The 18,690-nt window shown below is 40.9% G+C and overlaps 1 protein-coding gene across 1 annotated transcript in view; it reads left to right on the forward strand.

The window, feature by feature from the left end:
* LOC134615568 (ovochymase-2-like) overlaps positions 1 to 18,690 on the forward strand; it is a 148,592-nt gene that overhangs the window by 128,522 nt on the left and 1,380 nt on the right. Inside the window, exons 20-24 of the mRNA XM_063460113.1 lie at positions 871 to 1,053; positions 1,330 to 1,418; positions 6,400 to 6,494; positions 8,995 to 9,242; positions 15,625 to 15,755. Coding sequence (XP_063316183.1) covers positions 871 to 1,053; positions 1,330 to 1,418; positions 6,400 to 6,494; positions 8,995 to 9,242; positions 15,625 to 15,755 — 746 coding nt within the window. The remainder of the gene's footprint in view (positions 1 to 870; positions 1,054 to 1,329; positions 1,419 to 6,399; positions 6,495 to 8,994; positions 9,243 to 15,624; positions 15,756 to 18,690) is intronic.

Below are 18,690 nucleotides of genomic sequence, written 5' to 3' on the forward strand. Positions count from 1 at the left end.
TGTAATATAAGGGAATAACACAGCCTACTAGGTAGTTGGAACATTATTGGGAAAGATAAAACTATTTTTAGATGGTCACTCTAAGCATCATCACTTCTTTGCATGATTGCAAAGATGATGATGCATTGAACACCCTGTACCTACTTGTATATCTCAGAATGTTTTGGAATTGCAGTGATTTATAGAAATCCTTGAAGCTCTAAACCTAAGTCTCAGAACTGTCAATCAAGCAGCCTAGTCGTTAGAACAAGAGTTCCAGGTTCGCGGCGACCGCGAACAAGCTATGTTCGCTGGCGAATAGCTCCCGGCGAACTGTTCGGGACATCTCTAATGAGAAACCTTTAACTTGAGCAGCAATCAATGGCTGTGTGTTTGGCTGAGAGTGTCAGCTGATCAATTTCAGCCTATCACAGTACCATTGTTAGTATGAACTGGAATGGCTAGAAGGACGTGTGTAATCTCTGCCTTAACCATATCTGCTGTAGGGGTCAGGTTGTGGAAGGTTAGGTTTAGTGTTAAACTGCTCAAAAATGGTTTATCACTGAATGGAGAGACAGTGCCAGGGGACTCCAGGCACTATAACCAATTCAAAAAGATGAATTGATAAACATTTAAAATGGAATGCTCGTGTATGTATTATTGAAAAGCACATTGAAATATTTATTGTATATACAACAGTTGTAGTAAACCCCATTTAATAAAACAAATACTTCAAAAATATTATTATTATTTTAAAAATATTTTACCAGTGGATGCACATTCTTCCTTCAAAATATACTTCATACCATGTATAGATCCTTTTTTTAGAATATGCAATATTTTTGTGCCTGCAATATAAAATCTAATACTGTTAAACTATACTTGTTGCAGGCCGGTTCTGTGGATTTTCTGTTCCGGGTCCAGTAAAAACAACAGGAAATACGGCAGTCATTAAGTTCATCACCAACCATGATGTAACACGTGTAGGTTTCCACGGCTACTGGACTACAAATCTGACTAATATTCTTGACTTGCCTCCAAGTCCTGCAAAGCCATGGAGTGATGTAGCAATTGGTGAGTTATGAGAGGCAGAATAAACCATGAGTTGTGTCACAATGCCAACCAGAGCGTTTTTGTTCATGTGTATATTATGTTTTAGGAAAACACAATGCTGTAGTATTTTGTTTGAAAGCAAGTTACCAGAAAACACTAGGTATGGGTTCTAACATCTCACTAAGCAAAATTAATGTTACATATACACATTTATCCAGCATTGAATTTAATCATACACAATAGTAGTGAGTTACTGAGATTGTATTATTATTAATTTAATATTTGCTGTTTGTTTAGATTGGCCTGCATCTTGTGACCCATCCAGTGAGGCTATACGCAGTGAGTCTCCAGTGCTTCTTCAATCTCAGGTCCACCTCTCTGTACAAGTAGGTATAACTCAGGACAGCAGACTCTAGACCAGGGGTCAGCAACCTATGGCACAGATACCATGCATGGCACGCAAGGTACCTTTGCATTGAATGCAAGGCTGGAGAGATCTTAGGATCTAAACTGGAGTTTGTCCAACAGGTGTCCCAGTGGGACTCCTTCAGATATCTGCTAGTTCCAACTAAACTGATAACAGATGGTGAGGGGCAGTCTTCAATTCACTCATTGCTCTGCTTAGAGGAATTGATCTCAGATGCCTCCTAGGGCTTGTGAAGGAGAGCAGCCAGCTGCAGTCACAGCAGCCCCTGTCCTTGACCGGTAGTGTGCCAGCCCAGACTCCACTGGTTCCCAGGGAAGCTACCCAGCTGCAGAAGAAGGCTTTCCCACACGCAGATACTACAAAAAGCTCACACAAACACAGACACACAGACCCTACAAACACAACACACATACACAGGGCTAGATTAAAAGCCTGTTGGGCCTGGTGCTGAAAATTATGGTGGGCCAGAATCGTATCGATTTATCTTGTATGGATTTCATCTTTGTCTTGTATCTGGCAGAGATGATGCCAGAGGGAAACTCACAGGATGCATTTTTAAGAATACACATATCCAATGCTAATCTCTTGCTTTCATCTCTCTGATGATGTGCTTGCTCTAGGCTTTTGGGGGGCGGCTTTTGGGGGGAGGTGTCCCATAGAACTCACCTGTCCACTCTTCTCCTTCCCTTCTTACTAGCAAGCAGTAGCTCCTGTTAACTAGTCTGGGAATGAGAAAAAGGTGCATGTAGTTAGTGTAAGAGAAAGGGATTATGCCACACTGTAGAGAGATCGAACGAGCTAGAGCATTTACACAGTGGACAAAGTCAGCTTCTTCTTATTTTATAATCAGCAAGTCCACACTAGTTTTGTTCCCCTACATCCAATCAAAGCCCCACACCTAATTCCATCAGCAAAAAACAAGAGCACAAAGCAAAAGAGTAGTAAAAAGAAGTTCCAGCAGCATGGGTCTTGAGCTTTAGCTCCATTAGCCCCTATGTTAATCTGGCCCTGCACATACATGCACTCAATTCCACAAGCAGCCTCCCACAAGCAACACTCCAAGCAGCCCCCACACAACACCATGCACAATCCCATGAGCGGCCACCCATTCACAACCCAGATTCACACACATAACATGATACACATTAACATATGTAACACGCAGACAATTCCACAAACTGGTCACGCACATATACAATTTAACATATGCACAAATACAACTGTACAAAGCAGGTTGAGATATGAATACTTATTAGTTTAACGTCAGAAAGCACATTTTTTAACTTTATTTTCATAATACATTGTTATAGTTTGATATAAAAAAGGGCGCATTGAAGGATTAGGACAAATGAGTGGTATGTTAAAGAAACACTTCAAACACCATAACCATTACAGCCCTCTGTAAATGTTATGGTGTCAGGAGTGCTCTCATGCCCACTCAGAAAAATTTCACAAAACATTTAACAACATTTTAACAAATTACATAGGTCCCACAGGGTGCCGGTGTCTGCACCCACTGAGGTAGGCAGGGCTGTGCAGTGGGGAAGTGGGACTCAGGCAAATCTCTATGCCTTTGATATACTTACCGCAAGCGTCACCTCCATCTTTCCTCCATGTGAACGCTCCTTCTTTTGGTGTTCTGTCCGATTCCGGCAACTGCAGATGGGAGCTATTTAAAGACTCCACCACATCAGGCCAGGTTGATGCAGCGGACGTTCATGCCTCATCACACAAATGTCAAGCACTCACGTCATGACATCATATAGGTGCACTCAACCAACCCCTGCCCACTTAAAACTATATATACCCTCAAGTGCTGTTAATATATGCCCTCATGCTTTCCATGTTATGGTTATCAAGAGTGCATTTATATCATTGCATTTTATGACTTTGGCTTGTTTATCTCCTGAACTTTGGCTTGTCTTATCGCACCTTGTCTCATTGCACCTCGTCTCATTCTGTGTCTCTGATCTTGGCTTGTCTTATACTATTCTAAAAAGCGTTAAGTCCGGCCACTGTAAGGCCTAGTAATATGCTTTATTATTCAAGTCTAGCTTAGTTTCTCTATTAACTCAAGTACTTCGTGTTGGGTCTTAGTACATCCTGACAGATACATTTGTAAAATTAAGCATGTGAATCATCACTGAAATCCACCTAAGGGCTGAACGATATCCTTAAGTAACTTGATGGGAAATTATCCATAGTACAGTAACATTGCAAGGTTTAAATATTGTATAATGAGAGTAGAATATGAAGGAGTCAGCTCCAAAACATGCATGCAATCCTTAAAATCTGCGTATTCATCCTGAGATTGAAGTTTTACTAATCCAGGAATTATGAAGAATTGACCAGGAAACTGAAAAATTTTAGAACAAAAATTGCCAAATTAGAAAATGTTTCCATCTTTACTATTTTTCCCACTTTGCCTATTTTAGTCTAACATTTGCAGTTTCCTGTGCCAATTTAGTGAATAAAACCTTAACAGTTTTACATTATGCTCACTGTAATTTTAAAATGATGAACTATATCTTTATTTTGTATCTATGCCTTCAATAGTTTCTGGTTTAATCTGAGACTATGATGGTGCATCAGACTATAAAGCTTTATTAGAGAGCTACAGACTCCAATTTTAATCAGCTCCTGTCGATCACTTATAATTGTTAGACTTTTTAAAAATTAGAATTGTGCACAAATCCGTTTACGCTGTGTCGAACAAATCAAATCCCGGTTAATCTTCGCCCAAATAAATTGATCTATCTGGGATTTACCTTTGGAGTCTTATAATGATTTGTTCGGGTGTGGATTAACAGGAATTTTATTTGTTTGACACACTGTGCACAAGTCTGCTAAAGATCTATACTAACCATGTGTATATGTCACCTTGTTCTATTTTGTTAGGTTTATTTTAACTATGGTCAATTAAATTTACCAAACAGCTGACCTACCTAAATGTATGATGATATTAATAGATCTTGAGTTGACAGGTGTGTATCTTGAACAGCTGTTTCTGTCTAACAAAGCAACTTTTGTAGACACAACCTAGATTCTAGATTATTACATTATAAAAGTACATTATAAAATAGGCATAGAAGCATGTTGAGAAGATTTAAAATAAAACGTCAAATAGATTTTGACGATGAGTCAGCAGCTTTAAGAATATCGGATAATGAGCTACCTGCCTAAAAAACGTTAGTGGACATAGCTCCCCTCGTAGAAATGCAAGCTACAAGATATTAATACCAACTGAGGTCAAGATACAGTTACCCAAGTGGGAGAGGAAACTGAAAGAAATGTCTACAGTCATTAAAACAATTAGCACAAAATTTTGATGTTTTGGGTGCATGTGCCTTAAGGCAGCAAACAACACAGAGTGATTGGTGTTCTGAGCTCATACACCTGATACTCTTTTGCAAGAGATTATGCAAAGTAACAGTAAATTTGAATGGTAATAATCTAATAACCTCAAAGGAAAAGCATCATAAGATCCCAATCGTCCCAAGAGATGAATTAAAAAAACATGAAAACTGAGTGTTAATGTAATGAAAAAATAAATAAATATATATATATATTTATAGAATGTACATATGATGCAATCACAACAAATCTATTAATTTGAGAGGCAGCACAGAAAGAGTAGTTTTCAGTGGATGACCTATGTTTTAATAGTGACTCTATTCTGATTGATTGCATATGACTTCTAAGTTTATACGTTTTTTCTTGCATTGTAACCTGTTTCGTCAATTAATTATTTGCTCCTGCGGACTAGTAAAGAAAGAAGTATTCATTATATGAGCGTCCTGTCTGACAAATTGTAAGTTTAGTGAGATATCTACAAGGATTCAGAGAATGATCGATTCTCCATTTTTTAGACTATAACAACAATGGAATTCAACATTTTCATTGATTTCTATATTAAAAGACTACTTGTTTTGGATTTTGTATAGTATTACTTAATAGTGTCAGCAACGAAGGTGTTGACCCAATTCTCAGCTTCACTTGTTTCCTAAGCTGGATATTGTGGGATACTGACAAAAGAACTACAGATTTTAGTTTAAAAATGTTCCAACAGTGCCACGATCTAAAATTTGCAATCTACCTATAAATTTTCCAAACATCTAGGATTAGCCAATAAACACAGGTTTCTCCACTTATTAAGATATTGCAAGTTAGAGCCTTGTAGTCAGGTAAAGTGATACTGATTAGATGACACATACTTCTCATATTAACAGTTCCAGTAAATAAAATAACCCAATTAATTATCCATTTTTGGCAATATGGAGATACTACAATAGTTTTCTGTTGATTGTTTTCCCCATACTTTTGCCATTCAGTATTAGATCAATGTCAAATGTACTTTGTTTATAAACTGTATACATTAACTGGTGTTAGCTCGAACACTCAGATTCTAAGTTTATTTATTTTTTAATGAAACAAATAAAAGGATCAGCACTACCAAATGAAGGGATTCCAAAACCCTTAGTACACGGAGAAAACAAAAACCATAGGAACGAGAGCAGCGCCTACAGTGAATAATAAAACGTATACATTTTGACATATTACACTATTGGAGTTTCTCCCACTTTTGTCTCTTTATATTCTATATGGACTTCATCACAGAACTTTAAATACCTTCTAGACAAGATTTCTCTGCTTTGATCCTCTGATTACTTGACTTTTCCATTAGACAAGAGGGTATTTTTTACTAAAGACTTTTTTTTAATCTGGACTTTCTATTGCTGTTTATTAATCACTGTAGGCGCAGCCCTCATTCCTGTGTTTTTTTGTTGTTTGTTTTATAAATGCCTAGAGAAATAGTTTTTATCTCAAAGAATGCTTCCAAATAATGGTTGTTAGGTTAGACCAATACAGATAGGACCATTTCTAAATATAAAATTAAGTCACTCTGTATTTCTCACGTTGTGGTACTCCATTGGTTCTAGAGTCGTGCCAGGCCAATTGTTCCATTCCAGCATAAGTGTGTGGGTACTCTCATCAATACACAGTGGGTCCTGCTGTCTGCTCACTGCATACAATCGTAAGTATTTGAACTAATTTTGCTAATCATCTACTGATACAAGAATCTTGTGGAACTTCTCATGTTGAGTTTAGAAACCTTAGTTATGAAGCTATGCTCCGATGCTTCATCCCTTCTTCGGGATGGAAAAATTAGTTTTACTTCCATTTATTGCAGGTCCACGTCACCCAAAACAGTACATCAACACATTTTTAGAAAGCTATATATACAATTTACCTTAAACATTTACTTCTGTTATTTTTAGTAAAGATGCGCAGAGAGGAAACATTTGTTTTGTTTCGATGCCGTAATTTCTGAATTTCGTTTTGACTCAAATTTGGAAATTGTTGATTTGGGAAAAAACTAAATTTGTTTAGTTAATTTCCGAAAATTGGAATGCCATTATTTCTTATGGAAATAGTATAATAATAGTATAATATATATTAGGTAACTTCACTGAAATGAATTAATAATGTCATAATTATTAAATATGTTTTAATATTAGCAAATTGCAGAAAGGAGTATATTTACGAGAATATCGCCTTTCTGCAATTTACTAATTTAAAACATAATTAATAATTATTATTTTAGACATTATTAATTAATATTAATTTCTTTACCTATTTGACTACTTTTTTCCTCCCACACTTTCAGCCATATCAAAACAAATGGATCAAAAACTATTTGAATTGATGCTTTACGGATCAATTTGTTTTCACTTTGTTTTCGTTTTGCGTTGATGCTTCCGAATTTTGGTCAACATTAGATTTGCTACAAAACAAATTGTACATATCTACCCTATACTAGAGGAATGGAGAAATCCTTCAGGGAATAAACTCACCATTTTCCAAATTATAACAATACCACATTCATGAGAAATGATTTGCCCTTTCTTAAATACAAGAGTAATGTATGTAGCAAAGTGGTTGATCACAAAAAACTGACTTCAAACCAAACTAACCCCAAATATGAAAAATGTGAGCTATTTAAATATTGGAACATGACTGATCATAGTCAGGTGAAGAACAGCCATAGACGAAGTCCAGCCCCCAGTGCTGCAGACAAGCCAGGATGAACAGGACTGGAATAATTCCAATGACTAGTAACTGCTGTGACCCTGGTAAATTCTGAACCGTGACAGGACCCTGGTGAATTCCATGCTAAATGGCTTGAATGTTATCCATGTTTCTTGGAAAAACTCCCCACACTACCTATTGATACCCAAAGAGTTATAATTGGACCAGCAAAATAACTAGTCAAAACAAAATCTAGTACTGTAGCCGTTGAGTGCAACAACTGTTACACGCATAAACACTGTGTCCCTAGAGGATTAATGCACCTGCAATGGTCAAATGCCTCACTAAGGCTGTTAACTATATACCCCAATCCCCAATCTTTGTCTTTACTTTGCACTTCGAATATATTCCTTTAACCAATGTTTTTACTGATTATATCATAGCTGTATTCTGTAGTAAGATCCAAAAATACATTTAAAATTTGTATCTCAGTATTCCCTGAGAATCTGCAAACTGGTCATATTTCAAACAATTCTGCACCTGTTGAGTAGAATGTCCTGACCTAGATTGTGAGCAAGAATGAGTAATGACTGCATAAATTCAACTATTAATAGAACAGTGAGCGATGCATTTGCAATTATCTACTTGACATATTCTCTGTATTAATGCCCAAAATACTGTTATACTGATCCTCTCCCCCCTTGCCAGCTTGAGTGTTATATGTCTTCCCCTTGTCTAGCTGCCCATTTAGAAGCATGCCTAAATGATGTCTAGCTCAGGGATATTAATACATAGTGCAGCATTTATAGTGAACATTGGCTTCACCCAGGTGCCTATAGGTTGTGTCTAGGTGGTGTTGCCGAATCTGTGAGTATGAGTAGATGAGCAGTGAAAGCTTTTTCCTCAGCTAACTTTACTGTGTGCCAGGAGATTTTATCAACCTGTTTTCACATCACATTCTTAACCCCTTAAGGACAGACGACGGATATATTCCGTCATGATTCCCTTTTATTCCAGAAGTTGTGTCATTAAGGGGTTAAATGGATGGCTAAGTGTATTCACTGTGGCTGCTGTAAACATTAAGGTCATGATGACTAAAGAGATAAGGGGTTCTCCTCCTACCTTTACATCTAACAGGATCATCTTCTGAGCCTAAATCAAAGTCCCTAGTTCACTGTGAGCTGCTCTGGACATCAACTGTTCTACCAAGCCACCAAACAGGTCCTCTTGAGCACTTGCACGACAATGGAAACGAAATCTATATTGCCCAATTTAACTAAAATTGAGAAATTGGAAAATAGCAGAGATTCGTCATTTTTCCTATTTGGCATTTTGGGCTTTATATAATTAACTCCTGTGTAAAGTCTCCATAATTCCCAATTTAGAGAATAAACCCATAAATTATATTTCGTGACTGGTAAAACATCAGAAATGCAAGGGACTTGTTTCTATGTCTAATGGACTAACATAGTCATTAAAAATATTTGTCTTTTTAATGATATTAGTATCCAGAGAGCTGACAACCTGCGAGTGTGTTCTGAATCAACATCATCTCAGAGATGCTATGAAGTAGATGCCATAATCAGACATGAGAACTTTGTATATTCGCTGACTGATGACCATTCCCATGATATTGCTCTCCTGCACCTGTCTAAACATGTGTCAGATATACAACCAACGTGCCTGCCTGCTGCTGAAGACTTCTTGCCACCTACGGAACAATGCTACTGGGCAGGATGGACGGCTGGTACAGGTACTGGTGGGACTTTAAATATTATTAAATAATGTCCACAGTATGCCCAGAATACTATGTATGTTCATTAAAACCAAGTCAAACTGCATGGGAGACAACTTAACCAGGAAAGCACATGTATAGCACAGTGCTACTGAATCTCTTTATAGTGAAATGTATTCCTAGCATGTTTGATTTCGTCTTTTCCAACACATAACATTTTCCGAGATTATTGATTTGAAGACTTTAAAAAGAAAAGTGAAACTAGAGAAATTAGAAGCAGACATCAAGCACTAGCTTAGAGCAGATGTAGGCAATATTCAAATGTTGTGGACTACATCTCCCCTAATGCTTTGCCAGCCTAGCAGTCCACAACATCTAGAGTACCAAACATTACCTAACCCCTGGGTTAGAGGAAAGTGGTGTGTATTTTTCAAACAGAATGAGTAATCATTATTATAGATCTCCAGATCATGAGGGTAGTAAATATGAAGAATAGTATGATATTGTATAGGATAGTAATGGGCAGGTTAAACAGACAGGTCTGCATTTAAAACTAAACATATGGTTTGGGTCCTCACTACCTTGTACCAAGGATAAATTCTGTGGCATGAGTGCTGGATATACAGCTAAAACTTGTTCTGTAAATTATAACATGTCCGTGGCTCTATCCAAAGTCCCTAGTGGTTCGTGTGAGGGTATAGGATGACTGATGGCCAATGGGAGCGAGTAGGAAGAACAATGGTCAGTATAAGGGAATAGCCAGACCAGTGGTTAATGTGAAGAAATAGTAAGTAGAGGGGTAAGTAGACATATATCCAGTGTGAGGGTATAGGAAGACCAGTGGGCACTGTGAATATAACCTTGTAGCTGCTGACACTGTTTAACCAGGCAAACATTATGGTAGTTATGAGTGTGTTGTCTGCATTCCTTCCCATGTCATGACTAAACTTGGACATAAAATGATCCCACTTTAAAAAACAAATTAGATTCTCAAGTAAGTAAATATGTTTTGTAAGTAGCATTTTTGTTTGTTTGTTTTTTTTGCAATGAGGTGCAGCAAATGTTAGATTATATATAGTCATAGAATCTAATATGTATTCTCTGTAAACTCTTGAATTGAATAGATTAAGATCTCATCTCACACAATTTAGAACCATTTCCTGCGAATAGGTAATTATGTGAAGTAACAGCGTACAATAGTTCCAGATCAGAGGGACATGACTGGGGTTTAACCCCTTAAGGACCAAACTTCTGGAATAAAAGGGAATCATGACATGCCACACATGTCATGTGTCCTTAAGGGGTTAAATGGATTACGATTAAAATACTGAACTGGAACAGATGGCTATCGAATTTACAGGATGTTAATACAAATAATAAAGCATGCATTGAGTATGATATATATTTTTTGTTTTCAACCAATGTAATAATCTAGTATAACAAAGTGTTCTGTGTTATCAGGCGCTTCACATAAATTATAACAAGTGCTCTAATGTTACAGCTGCTCCCACACAAAAAACAGGAACTCTCCAATCCTGTCGTGATTCAATGTGAAGTAATACACTAATTTGCATACACAGTATGAAATAGTGAAAGTGTGTAGCGCTCAATTTTGTAAACTTACTCCACAGGAAATCCTTCAGAGTATGAAGGGTTGATAATGTGGTTTAGAGCCTATTGAGGATTGGCTCTAATCACTTCCGCCTTGTGTCCTTTAGGTGACACACACCTTTCACTCCAAGTAGAATTTATTCCTCAAAAGAGAGAGAGAGAAATCGGTGATTGAGAAAGCCGGACGGAACCGGCGAAACGCGTTTCGGATTCACCTTATATTGTATGTATTATTTGATTTTAAAGTATATGTAATAAATAGTTATTTTATTGGAATACATATTTGGTGCATTTTCCATCCTACCAAAGAGGGAAGGAGTCATCCCTAAAAGGACTCATATGCTGATTTACTTTGAGCCAGGTCACAGGCTCTCTCTCAGGGCGATTTTTCCCTGTTTCTCTCTCTCTCTTTTGAGGAATAAATTCTACTTGGAGTGAAAGGTGTGTGTCACCTAAAGGACACAAGGCGGAAGTGATTAGAGACAATCCTCAATAGGCTCTAAACCACATTATCAACCCTTCATACTCTGAAGGATTTCCTGTGGAGTAAGTTTACAAAATTGAGCGCTACACACTTTCACTATTTCATACTGTGTATGCAAATTAGTGTATTACTTCACAATGTAATAATCTATTCAACAACTTTGGGTATATATTTTTATCTGTGTTGTCAGACAACAATCAGAATTACAACGGAGCTATCAGAAAATGTAATTTCCTTGTACAGTAATAGGGTATCTGTCAAAATAAAACCATATATTTGTTTTTCTAATCACTGGTCATTGTAACAGAGTATCGATTTACATGTGTGACATTTTACCTTCTGAGCTACATTAGTGACAAATTAACCAGATGATTAGGAGTAAGGTTTGTATTATAGATCCAATAAAGCAGAACAAAATGTTACAGGAATAAGTCCACATGGCAGAGTTAAACAAAATAATAGAGGTACGCACAAAATATCAAGGTGTCCTGCCATTTATCTGGCATCTTTAGCATAAATAACCCTAATTTTATTGTAGTTACAGACACTGATGTTGGTGATTCTCCCAATACCATCAACACGTCCAGAAGATACTGGATTGGCTAATCATATGTAACCAACAAGATAAATCTTGGTGTTATTAGTAATAGTTGCAAACTATGATGTATAAACAAAATCTGACAATGCAGTCTTGTGGAATGGGTTGTGGCACTTCCTTTGGCATACATGTTGGCACTGCAGCTGCTTTTGTGTAGTCTTAAAGAGCCACTTTAAAGACCATAACAGTTTTTTATTGTCATTGTGTCCCTGCCAATAGTAGCCTATTACTGCAGCAAAAAAACAAAAAAACTTTTCTTTCAGAAGGCACTTTTACTTCCTTGTGTATATTACATGTAGGTCCGATGCTGTCATCACAATATGACTGTTAAATATCTTATCACTGCAAAGAATTGTCAACATATTTACATCAGAAGCCTTGCAGCTATTGAAAGACTGGAAGGGTAATTAGCTTAAATGTGAATTGTTGGGAAGTGAGAGTCAATTTAAAAGGAGTTTCAGACTCTAGACTGAATTGGGAGAGAAAAAAAAATCATCATATTAGCTATGTTTGCGGTTTGGATACAATTCTCACTTTAGTGACTAACAGTATTAGATATTTCAGAGTAAGATCTCTTAGGACCACATTTTTCCAAAGCAATAGACTTATGGTTCCATTAGGGGCCAATATTCACCATTCAGAGGTAACTGACCCAAAATGAATCTCATTTAACCATCTCTAACACACTCATTATAAAGGAAGTGTGGCTTGGCAGTTTAAAATAAATTACGTAACAGATTTTAATGCAACTCAAATGTTTGTTTCACAATATAGACAGGGTTACTAAAGTGAGAATTCAAAGTAAATTTCAAATTTAAGACTAGGGTAGTCAAACTGGAAGCATTTGACCTTCAATTTGAAATTCAATTTGAATTCTCACTTTAGTGAATAACGCTGATAAAGATGAGAATCAAGATTGTTTTTAGACAAAAAAAAAAGTAAAAATTAGACTCTGCCAATCCAGAGCTGTCGCAGTTGCACATTAGGGTTAATGGATAATGGTAAGAAGATTGGGAGAATTAAAGAAACACTCCAAACACCGTAACCCAGCGGTTCCAAAACTTATGGACACACAGGGGCTCCGCAAGATAATTTCCTAGTGCCATGATGATAGCACCAGGAACTGTGCCTCCCTCTCCCCTGCCGGCTCTGCAGGACCGGAGGGGAGATCAGAGATCTCTCTCCCCGGCCTGCTAGCAGTGTAATTCGGCAGCCGGCAGGGGAGGGAGGGAGAGAGGACCCGGGGAGCTCTAACTCGCAGCTCCGCCGGGTTCTCCTCTCGCGGGCTTGGAGCTTGCCGCGGTTACCATGGCAACACTCCAAATCTTGTAAGAGTGAACTCAAGCAGCTCCTGAGGCTGCTAGAGTTCACTCTCACCACCTGGACCACCAGGGATTATTACTGCTCCCCTCCCAGGCAAAGGTAAGCAGGGAGGGGGGGTATTAAAAAACGTTTTTTTTAATTAAAATTAAATGTAAAAAGTTTTATTAAAATAAAAGTGTATATTTATATGCCCTCCTACCCCTACAGACCCACAATTACCCCCCCCCCCCCCATACACACTGCCATCCATACACGCAAACATTACCCCTCACACACTGTGGACAAAACTCAGGCGCCCCCCTCACCCCCCCCCCCCGCCATCCCCACCCAACCCTTCCCCCGCCTTCTAAATACACACACACACTGACAGATACGCATCCATTAGCTAACTGTTAGCTAATGGATGCGTATCTGTCAGTGTGTGTGTGTGAGTGTATGAGTGTGTCTGTGTGTGAGTGTGTCTGTTAGTGAGTGTGAGTGTGTCTGTTAGTGAGTGTGTCTGTTAGTGAGTGTGTCTGTTAGTGAGTGTGTCTGTTAGTGTGTGTGTCTGTTAGTGTGTGTATGTCAGTGTGTGTGAGTGTCTGTTAGTGAGTGTGTGAGTGTGTCTGTTAGCTGCTAACAGACACACTCACACACTCACACACACTGACATACACACACTAACAGACACACACAGTCAGACACACACACACACACTCTAACAGACACACTCTCACACACACACACTCTAACAGACAAACAGACACACTCACACTCACTAACAGACACACACTAACAGACACACTCACACACACTAACAGACACACTCACACACACTAACAGACACACTCACACACACTAACAGACACACACAGTCAGACACACTAACAGACACACACACACACACACACTAACAGACACACTCACTAACAGACACACTCACTCACATTAACTCATTTTTTTTTTTAATTTACCCCCCCAGCCTCCTTACCTTTGGGAATGCTGGGGGGGTTCTCCCTCTCCCTGGGGTCTAGTGGGGCTGCCGGTCGGGCTGCTGGGCTGGTTGCTGGGCGGGCGGCTGGCGAGGGAGCACTTCCTCTGAGCTGTCTGCTCAGCTCCCTCGCGCGCCGCAGAGTGAGGCTGGGAGGCGGAGCCGGAATATGACATCATATTCCGGCTCCCAGCCTCACTCTGCGGCGCGCGAGGGAGCTGAGCAGACAGCTCAGAGGAAGTGCTCCCTCGCCAGCCGCCCGCCCGCCCAGCAACCAGCCCAGCAGCCACCAGCCCAGGATGTCTGTTAGCCGCAAGGCTAACAAGGCATTTGCCCTGGGCGTTTGGGGCGGCTTTTTTTGCCGCCCCCTGGAAAATGCCGCCCAAGGCAAATGCCTTGTTTGCCTCGCGGCAAATACGCCCCTGCCCCTCATACAACCTGCCCCCACACACACTGCACCCCTCACACGCAAACTGCCTCACATACACACACACTGCACGCCTCACACACACTACATCCCTCACAAACACAATGCACCCTGTACACTCACTGCAACCTTCACACACACACACACACACACGTATTGCAACCCTTAGACACACTACTGCCCCTATCCCCTAATACAGCCGCTATCCTGGCAGAACCCAGGTAACTTGTCAAGCTGTTCTTAAAGGACCACTCTAGTGCCAGGAAAACATACTCGAAAATAAAAATCACAGTGAAAATGAAAATCACTGTGAAAATCACAGTGAGAAGCACGCAAGCGCCTCTAGCGGCTGTCAATGAGACAGCCACTAGAGGACATAGGGGGAAGGCTTAACCCATTCATAAACATAGCAGTTTCTCTGAAACTGCTATGTTTATGAAAAAATGGGTTAACCCTAGAAGGAGCTGGCACCCAGACCACCTCATTAAGCTGAAGTGGTCTGGGTGCCTAGAGTGGTCCTTTAATCAGTTTGACTACTTACTCTGGGAGGGTGCTGTAGTGGTTATTGTGCCTGCATTGTTTCTTTAAATAAACTACCAGTGCCCCTCCTGAGATTAGGTTCTGGATCTGCACTTGAACAGCAAGTATTTCTGCCAAACAGGGGCCCAGTATATGCTGCTGCGCTATACATATAAACAACCTATGAAATTATTTTAACTTGGGCGCCTTGGAAAAATATTGAACTATTAAGGGCTTCTTGAACCTAAAAAGTTTGGGAACCACTGCCATAACCAATACAGTGTACTACTATTTATATTTTATATTTCTTTTATATTTTTTTGTCCCAAATTTTCTTCCATGCAAAGCATTTAATAGTTATCAGGACTTTCTCAAATATTGTGTAATGCTAATATTGTGTATTTGATGAACCAACTAGGAAAGGATTACATTCTTAACGGCATGCTTTCATGTGTTGTATTTGTTTAGACTTATTACTTCCAATGTCCATCGTTCAGTATGAAACCTGCAGCCAACCTAAATACTGGTGGGGCCAAGTAAAACCTTCCATGATCTGTGCAAGTTCAGAATCACCGGAAAAGCCCAATTCTACATGTAATGTAAGTCAAACTTTTCTGTGTATAATCTGTAAAATCAGTAAATGATATACATTTCCTTTATGCTGGGAGTTCCTGAAATAGACACAACCAATTGTAGCAGTAGGACAGAGAGCATATTCTAGCCCATAGCACCATGTGCCTTCTCCCCTTTATTTATTTTCTAAGTGGCATACTTTGTATGTCCTTATTACTTTGTTTTCTATTTTGGTGAAGGAACACACGTGCTGTAACTAAGACCACATGAGGTGCAGGTGAGACTGGCCCCATGAGCTTGGAAACACTATATATAGTATGACTTCATTTAATATAGAATCTGTAACTAGAAATTAATTACTGAGAAAACAATGGGACGAGGTATCACACGACCAAGGGGAAAGGGATAAAAATCACACCATATTTTGTATTGCATTACAAACAATTTATATCTATCTCTATATACTTACCATCCAAGAGCATTAAACTGCCCAGCTTAATGAACTGTCTGCCTCTCTTATTAGGAAATATCTCCACCAATCCGAAGCTCCTTATTCTGATTTAGGTGGCACAATCTTATCCCATAATACCATCCAATCCCAACACCATGAATAAACCCCATTACACAGAATAAGTTTAACTGCTTTATAAACTGATAACAGCCATACCGCCACTGCTATCAATTTTATTTCTAGCTCAGTTTACAGATTAGTGAACTGAACCCGTGTGCAGGAATAAACAAAGGTGCCAAATCCACATGGGCATGTCTTGGCTCTCTCCGTCAAGAAGAATAAAATCAGTCATACGGGGGGGGGGGGGGGGGGGCAGAGCCTAACCGCGAAACAGGAGAGACGCCATTTCTGGTAGCTCCCGACCGGGCACTAAAATACTCCATAATCCAGCTGCTTACCAGACCCATCCAGCTCCAAAACCTGTGGGAACGGACTGAGGACCATCTGCAGCATCCGTTGAAGCCTTTCATATACTTCCCAAAGCAGGGGAAGTCGAAACGCAGGTCTGGGGCCTACTACTCACAGGCATCCGCGTACCTCTAGGGGCTCCTCCGCAACCGGAGCCTGTACGGTGCTGCTGACACGCCTGATTGCCGCATCCCAGCACACACACACCTACCGCCAGCAATGGGACGCAGATCCCAGAAGCCACAGCCTGGCAACAACGCAGAGCAGCGGGACATCGGCACTTTCATGAGGCAAGTACCGACCAAAATGGCGGCCACAGACGGCCCTGAAGGCCCAGACCTCCCAACAACCCCAAATATGCCAAGACTGACCCCCAACCTGCCACCAGCAACACAAGGGGAAGCACAGACTACCTCCACAGACATCCCTGGGGGGACAGCTCCTGCTACAAAGCAGGACCTCCATAACATGCAGAATACACTGCTAGAAATACAGGCTCCTCACTGCAGACATGGCCACCCTAAAATCAAGCATTAGACAGATCAGTGAGAGGACGACTGCTGCTGAAGGGGACGTGGGAAAAATATGTGGTGAACTAACGGTAATGCAAAGCGCAATGCACCGACTCCAAAATGCTCAGCACAACATGGCGCTACAAATAACCGCGCAGGAAGACAGACACCGCCGCAACAATGTTAAAATCAGAGGGGTACCCCCCGCGATCACAACGGAGGAATTACCCCACTATATGAGGAGACTCATTGCCACTCTTTTACCTGCGGCCCTAGCCAAAAAGTTCACCATGGCTGGACTGTACCGCCTACCTACCATCACCAAGACCTCGACCCCAATCACGGGCGATGTAATTGTTCGGTGCTTGTCACCCCAAGACAAAAGCTGCATCATGGCGGCAGTGAAGGGCAAGACTCCTTTGTTGTTTGAGGACTCGCATCTAACATTCTACCAGGACCTTACCAAGGCCACGCTACAGTGGCGTAAATCATTGACAACCCTTACTAGCCGCCTACGCTCAGCAGGAGTAACATACCGATGGGGGACGCCGAGATCCCTTCTTGCATCCCATAACGGAACTGTTCACAAGCTCTCAGCGGAATCCGAAGCAGAGGCACTGCTCCAGGCTCTGGGTCTTGCAGACCCACATCTACTACACCTCTCACCCAAGCCTGGGACCCAGAAGCAGTAATACAATTTGTGCCAAGAAGCACACCAAGACTCACACCAGCCACCTGACTGATCAGGGAGAAGACACCGCTCCGCGTTTGGAAGCAACCTGCAACAGTTCATATATATCCTGTATTTGCATTTGTACTTTTCGCTTTAGTTCTTTCCGTTGCCAAACTACTAACATGTTACCCTTTTGGTTCTCATACCTTACAAGTCCAGACCCTACTGGGAGCAGTTTAAGCCCTGGCTCGCATGTACATACACATTAGGCCAGTGATGGCGAACCTTTTTGAGCCCGAGTGCCCAAACCGCAATACATGCCAACTTTTTTTTCCTTAAAGTGCCAACACGGCAATTGCGTGTGTGTGGGGGGTGCTGTGTGTGTGTGTGTGTGTGTGTGTGTGAAAGGGGTGCTGTATGTGTGTGTGTATGAGGGGTAATGTGTGTGTGAGAGGGGTGCTGTGTGGGGGTAGGGGTGCTGTGTGGGGGGTAGGGGTGCTGTGGCGGGTAGAGGTACTGCTGGGGGGGTAGGGTACTGCTGGGGGGTAGGGGTACTGCTGGGGGGTAGGGGTACTGCTGGGGGTAGGGGTACTGTGTGGGGGGGTAGGGGTACTGCTGGGGGGTAGGGGTACTGCTGGGGGTGGTAGAGGTACTGCTGGGGGTGGTAGGGGTACAGTTGTGGGGGGGTAGGGGTACTGCTGTGGGGGGTAGGGGTACTGCTATGGGTGGTAGGGATACTGCTGGGGGGTAGGGGAACTGCTGGGGGGATGGGGTACTGCGGGGGTAGGGGTACTGTGTGGGGGGGTAGGGGTACTGCTGTGGGGGATAGGGTTACTGCTGTGGGGGGTAGGGGCACT

The sequence above is a fragment of the Pelobates fuscus genome, chromosome 6, assembly GCF_036172605.1.
Source record: "Pelobates fuscus isolate aPelFus1 chromosome 6, aPelFus1.pri, whole genome shotgun sequence".
NCBI lineage: Eukaryota > Metazoa > Chordata > Amphibia > Anura > Pelobatidae > Pelobates > Pelobates fuscus.